Here is a 6,948-nt window from a genome sequence, read left to right as displayed (position 1 = left end):
CGTTTTTTTGTCATCAAAAGTGTTGAATTTGATCCATTCACTAAGTAAGCGCATGCTTCATACGCATGTGGACTAGCGTCTGTGAAGATGTGTAGTGCGTTTTACTGGTATCAGGTGATTTCATCACACATCTTTGAATATTGAGTTTTGTTGCCAACTGTAGATCCTGTGCAATACTGTTCCAACGGTTTGTAATATCCTTTGGTAATGGTATATCCCATTCGAAGTTCTGTTTCCAAAGATCCTGTATGAACAATTTGGCTTTAATTGTGACAGGGCTTAGAAATCCGAGTGGATCAAAAATCCTCGATGACTTGCTGAGTACCTCCCTCTTCGTTACATTCTCGGAATCAGTCAGTTCTAGCTGTGGAAAACTCAATTGATCACTCTCGACGTTCCAACGCATGCCTAGAATTTTCACATTCTCTGATGGATCTTCTACTTTGTCAGACGTTGCTTTATTCCTTAGTTTACTGCTGTTTGAATTTCATGTGCGCAAATTAAACCGCCTTTTTGTAGAAGATGTCTAGCTTCCGTGTAGAATCTTAGCAAAGAAATTTCGTCATTAAAGCTTGTAAGAACGTTGTCTACATAAAGACTCCTTTCTAGTTCTAGTGATGTCCTGTTAGAGTTGTCCGTAAACAATTTCAGGAGAGTTGCGTTGAGAATAAATGGTGAGCATGTAGCGCCGAATAAGACTACTTTAAATCTGTAAGTGATGATTTCGCTGTCAGGATCAGTGTAGTCTCGTAACCAGAAGAATATGGTATAATCTCTGTCTTCCTCTTCTAATCCAATTTGAAGGAATGCCTTCTCTATGTCGGTTGTTACAGCATAATTGTTCTTTCGGAATTTGGTCAGAAGAATTGGTAGATCGTTCAACTGTGGCGCATTCGTTTCCAAGCAGTCGTTCAAACTTGCTGATCCATGTTTTTCTTTACAACTACAATCAAAGACGATCCTTATAGGCGTTGTAGGTGAATCCTTTTTAACAGGATGATGCGGTATATAGTGAGCTCTCTCGTTTTTGTCTTCTCCTTCCTGTACGCGTTCAATGAAACCTCTCTTCTCTTGATCCTTTATAATGTTGTCATACATGTGTAATAGGTCCGGCTCTCTGTATAAACGTTTAACGACACTTACAAGTCTTTGTTTTGCTACAGTTTTGTTTGATGGTAGTTCGTCATGTTCCTGTTTCTATGGTAGCTTTGCGATGTATCTGTCTCCCTGATTTCGAATTGCGTTGTCTTGATATGTCTGCATTTTTGTATCGGTTTCCGAAGGTTCTTTGTCTGGTAAATCCTCAATTTCCCAAAATTTAGCAATGTTCACTTCTTCATCCACATGGTCAACCAATACCTTATACACTCCTGTATGTTTAAAATCAGAGTTGTCCACAGTACTGCTGGGTCCTGATAGCAAGTAGCCAAGTTTTGATTTCACTGCTGTTGGTCCGTTTCCACGTATAGTGTGGTCCTTGACGAAATTCCAATAGTAATCACATCCGATGAGTATCTGTATTTCGAAAGGTTGACTTCCCGGGTTTTCATGCGCAAGGTTCAGATTTCGAAGATACGGAAGTCTTGTAATGTCGGTTGAGTGTGATCGTAGCGGAACACCAATGCTAGGTACTACTAATGCCTCTAAAGGTATTCTTTGTTTATCTTCTCCGATTACGTATATTCGTACTTTGTCGAGGTGGCGAATTTCCCCTGTTACCGATCCGAATCCTGACATGTTTAAGATCTCCTTTCCAACAACATTCAACTGGAGTTGATCTGCAACTTTCTTTGTGATAAATGATCGCTGGGATCCTTCGTCGAACATAATATTACTCTCGAATTGATCCTTCTCTCCGATTATTTCTGCAACCGCCGTCTTGAGTAAAATCTGCATTGGCGATGATGTGGACGAATGCATACTAACTACTTGTTCCGATTGAGATGACGTAGATGCGGATACATTCACAGTCTGATCCTTATTCTCTGGACAAATACTGGTATGATGTTTCTTTTCACATTTTTTGCATTTTTTCGTCGATTTGCAATCCGAAACTTTGTGACGTCCCAGACAATTGAAGCATAGGTTGTCGGACTTGATTTTGATTTTCTCTTCTCGACTCGTTTTACAATCAACCGGGGCATGAATTTCTTTACAAAAGACGCATGGAAATAGTTTCCGCGCTATATTGAGAGGGGTTTCCCCAACTAATTCGAGTGGTCAAGCTGGACATAGGAATCGACTGTGAATATTGGGATAACACAGAAATATAACTGGAAAGGAACAGAACACGTACATTCAATGAAAATACCAACGTTTTTACCGTGATGTCCCTTTAGTAGAATAGATACAGGTGTGCGTAGTTTACTGAATAGTTTAAATGTAGCTAGGCGATATCAAGGCCCAACCAGGGCATTAGTCAAACCTTGTCCCCCTGCGTCATTTATTTCTATGATATCTATTTCTGATTATCAAACACAGTGAAGCATTTACACGAAGTTTTGTTACCTTGTTCTCTCACTAATTCTATCTTATAATGATTATGGAAGCTTTCTAACTGTTCTCTGTATTGTTATAACTGTACATCAATGAAGTTATTTAATTTACAAAGATTATTCATTACATCCACTCATAGACACATTCAAAGTACAGATTAACTTAATTAATATGGAATAAACAATTTAGTTTTTTTAATACTCGTTCGTACGAGTTTTCTTGTTCGTGCAACTGAATTATATATATTCTGGCTAGGCGGTGTCGTATAGATCGTGAGGTGGAGACTCTGTCTGGGCACGAGTTAAAAAAAATGTCATCCTTCGTCGTAAATTTTCTTTCTTCGTCATAGATTTTCTTCATTCATGATATATTGCTTTCCTTCGCCATGTCTTTTCATTGGCATTATATATTACTTATAATAGATTAAAAATGCCCAGTGCTAATTATTGTACTGCAAGGCTAGAAATGTTTCATTTCACCTCGGATGGAAACATAACACTTCACTATGAGATCCGCTGGCGTTGTGTACAGGAAAGCGATGCTTACAGCGAGTCTATATATAGCACTTAAAAAGAAGCTAACAAAAACGTAGCGATATATTACGTTACAAACCGGTTTTCAATACAGTAGTGTTACAGAGTATAAATCGACGGAGCTTGACATTTAAAATGACTGCTTTGGAAACGTTTAGCATTATATGTATGGTGTTGATAATTTTAAACAATTATGCCTCGCGTTACTGTTAAAAAGTTTGAATGAGATCGCTGATGTGGAATTAATGCAAGAGGACGCGGTTATGAAACTGATATTCAATAACAATTATACCAATAAAGAATATATGTATTAAAACATGTGAGTTCCCTCTGGTGCACGGCATCAACTCTAGCGAGCATCGTGGTCAACAAGCGTGATTAGTACTGATATAACTTGTTTCGCAACTGTGGTGAATTTAATTTATTTTTTAATTTTTAGTAATCAATAAAAAGAAAGCATTGTTACACAGCTGAAGCTGTTAATAAATATCTTAAGTAATATAAATCGGCAAATTCTTCTGTGTTTCAGATGGGTACAGGAAACATCTATTTTAGAACAGTTCTAGTCGCAATGCTTACGGAGTTTGCTGTCAGCCAGAACTACTGGGAAGACACACGAACTGGGAAAATCCCTGCCTGTCTCACTTCGACGTGTGATCGCGGTCAAGATGTCTGTGAGTGTTATCTCACCATTGAACATCGTTTATCAATGATGTACGAAGAGTCACAATCGTTTGTGATTCCATCAGGGGGTCGTCTGTACGAGTACAATAAACTGAGCACTCCCATAGAAAACACAGATGAACTGCCGTTTATCTTGACGGCAGACGGCAACAACTCTCGAATTGTTATAGCTGTAAATCGGCGATTTCCGGGTCCACAAATTACGGCGTACGAGGATCAGACTTTGATCATTCACGTCCGGAACCTGATGCACACAGACAGTACTACCATTCACTGGCATGGTCTGCATCAGAAAGGGACCACCTATTCTGACGGCGTCGCGTTCGTTTCGCAATGTCCCATAGGACACGGCCAGGAATTCACATATAAGTTCCAAGCTAAGCCGCATGGTACCAGCTTCTATCACGCTCACATCGGTGATCAGAGGACTATGGGACTGTATGGACCCCTAATCATCTACCCTAAACAGGAACTCCTTTCGACAACAATGGCAGAACACGTGGCGGTGCTTCAGGACTGGAACCACGACGATGATGCTGTCACTTTATACCAACGTATGCTGTATGGCGCTTTCTATCAATCGAGTCGATTTCAGTATGAACCAACTTCATCTAAAGACGGAGGAATGTACAGCAGGTTTTTGTTTCACTCTGGTCTAGTGAATGGGAAAGGCCGCTACTACATAAATAGTGACACGCACAACCAGGCTCCCTTGACCCAGTTTGACGTCATTAGGAACAAGTGGTACACGTTCAGGGTTATCAGCGCAGCGACTCTTTATCCTTTTCTTGTTTATGTTACTGGCCATCCTAAACTCACGCTTACCGCATCAGACGGTTTTGCAATTCAGGAGATGATTGTGGACGCTTTCATTATCCAACCTGGAGAAAGATATGATTTCAAGATATTTACAAATCAGCCCGATGATAATTACATGTTTGTAGCTAGCACACTAGAAACAAACCGATTCCACGTAGCGGAGGCTATAATCCACTATAGAAATGCAGCGATCAACTATAATCCAGATAAACCTGCATCACTTAGTTGTTCCACGGAAATGAAATGTAAGATATTCAACTGCCCCTACCTTAGTCCTGTCATTGGTGACGAAGACTGCTTAACGTATAATGATGCACGGACAAATGATTTCAATTCGAAACCAGAGGAGGTTGCTACCATCGATCAAGAATACTTCTTTAACTTTGCTTTCCCTGGAGAGGTCGGCTATTCTCCCGCAGCCGTAAGCGGTCATCAATTTGTACCGCCCATTGCACCACTGTATTCACAGCCGGATGACCTAACTACCGCGTGTCCAGCTAACTGTGCCGACAATAACCTCTGTTCTTGCACATACACACAGGAAATTGAGAATGGAAAGGTATACCAGTTCACATTAACCAACAACGTTAATCGAGTCTCATGCTAAAACCTTTAACAATTTTGAGTGTCGTCTGAGTACCATTGACTTTTTTTATCACATTTTAGTTGGTGATTAAATAGTTACTTTTAATTATTTCACTATTTCACTGTAATTATACCTTTATCTTTTATATAAAGGATCTTAACTTCATGGCTATATCATTGACAAGTTCCATAGTTTGACATAACACGAGCTTTTAATTTGACATGCCACGAGCCTTTATTACAATTAATGAACACCTTTAATATATGACATAGCCGGGTATGTGAGGATCTGTTTATCAGCTGCATGAAACTCATAATATATTGATGAGAATGTAAGTGAGCCTCTGAAGTTAGTTTCTAAACAAGACAAGTAGAGTTTGACTCGGACGGTATGCTATTCTCTACAAAGACAATCATGTGATTTCAAAGAGATATTGTGGTGTCATAAAAGACTCATGACGTCATACTAGTATTATAAGAGCCGTGAAATTGATGTATTTTCCGCATAACGTGGAAGCACGAGCTAGCTATATGATAAAAGTTTATTCTTGTTTATTTTCAGGTACCACGCGAGCATTGGTCTGGATGCTTGGCTGGATAACTGTCACTCACGTCATAAGTAAATTGGTGATAATGTAGGGAACAAATCGGCTGCCAGTCGGTAACAAAAATGTGTTATACGACATAGCTCGTCAGAAAATTACCAAGGAGACGTGGTACCAATCTTTGAAGACGGACTTAAAAATATCTTATATTGTTAAATGAACGTGTGCCTAACGATGCTGTCATTACAACCCTTCAAATATGAAAACAGAGACAAGCTTTACTTTCCTGAATCAGCGTCGGCCATGTCGGCGGGGGGTAACTATACAGTTACCTACCATCGGTTCTGTACAGTGATTAGTAAAATCACTACATCACCGACAAGAAGTGATATGCTTCGAGAGGTTTAGGTTGATAAAGGCCAGTGACAAAGCTTCATGATATGCCGATTGGTTCAGTTGTCATCATCCAAACTCTCATTTTGAGAATGTGACATTACTCCGATTTGACCCAGATTTGTATGGCGTGTGTGTTGCCAATGAAGCAAAATTGAGACGCTTACTTTTCCAGAACACCTGGTCTTGTACATTATCAAGGGTCTCCACGCAAATCTATATATTTTTGTTTGTATTTTCGCCTCGTTTTATCGATTTCGAGATGTCAGTATTCTAACATTCAAAGAAAATGTATCGGATGGAGACAAAAACGCTTTCTTCCACATGTCGTCTCCATTAGCCTTGATCTCTTGAATTCCACTGCTGTCAGTTCACGTCAAAAGTGTCAGCTTGAATTATGCAACTGATTACATATTTCAGCAATACCTATAAATAAACACCTAGCACTTTGAAGTATTCTATTTCTACACAGAATATTTCCTAAAAACTTATAAAACTGCTTAATAAATAGAGGATATCTAGCAGTGTCTTGTTAATACCAAATATATTTCACGAATGAGGCTAATATTTTGATATTTTTCAAGAGTGCGTAACACGATGAAAAATATAAAACAAATGTGAGCTGCATGAGTGAAATATATTTGGTATTGCTGAAGATACTGTTAGACATTCTGTTTATTATATCTTTTAGCAAAACATACTTGGACAGCTTTAAAATTCTCCTATTGTCGTTTGTAAGCCGCGATTTGATTGGTCAAATCAGGAAAAGTGATTTGTTTTTTCATTAGTGAAAAATATTACTTTTGTAGAATGAATAATGTTCGATATTTAACTGATAAAAATACAATGAAAATCTATATTATCACTGCATATCGTCTTTAATCTTAAAATTG

The 6,948-nt window shown here is 38.8% G+C and overlaps 2 protein-coding genes across 2 annotated transcripts; one reads left to right on the top strand and one right to left on the bottom strand.

Annotated features, from left to right (window-relative positions):
- Positions 1-465: 465 nt before the first annotated feature.
- LOC117319145 lies at positions 466-1,098 on the bottom strand. Its single transcript, XM_033873994.1, has one exon. It carries the CDS (start codon positions 1,096-1,098, stop codon positions 466-468), a length of 633 nt encoding a protein of 210 aa, XP_033729885.1.
- A 2,426-nt stretch (positions 1,099-3,524) lies between these two features.
- LOC117319144 (laccase-2-like) lies at positions 3,525-5,139 on the top strand. Its single transcript, XM_033873993.1, has one exon. It carries the CDS (start codon positions 3,559-3,561, stop codon positions 5,137-5,139), a length of 1,581 nt encoding a protein of 526 aa, XP_033729884.1. The 5' UTR covers positions 3,525-3,558.
- Positions 5,140-6,948: the final 1,809 nt, after the last annotated feature.

The sequence above is a fragment of the Pecten maximus genome, unplaced genomic scaffold (genome assembly GCF_902652985.1).
Source record: "Pecten maximus unplaced genomic scaffold, xPecMax1.1, whole genome shotgun sequence".
Lineage (NCBI taxonomy): Eukaryota > Metazoa > Mollusca > Bivalvia > Pectinida > Pectinidae > Pecten > Pecten maximus.
The sequence above is the reverse complement of the archived record's forward strand: the minus strand, read 5'-3'. Positions and strand labels throughout refer to the sequence as shown.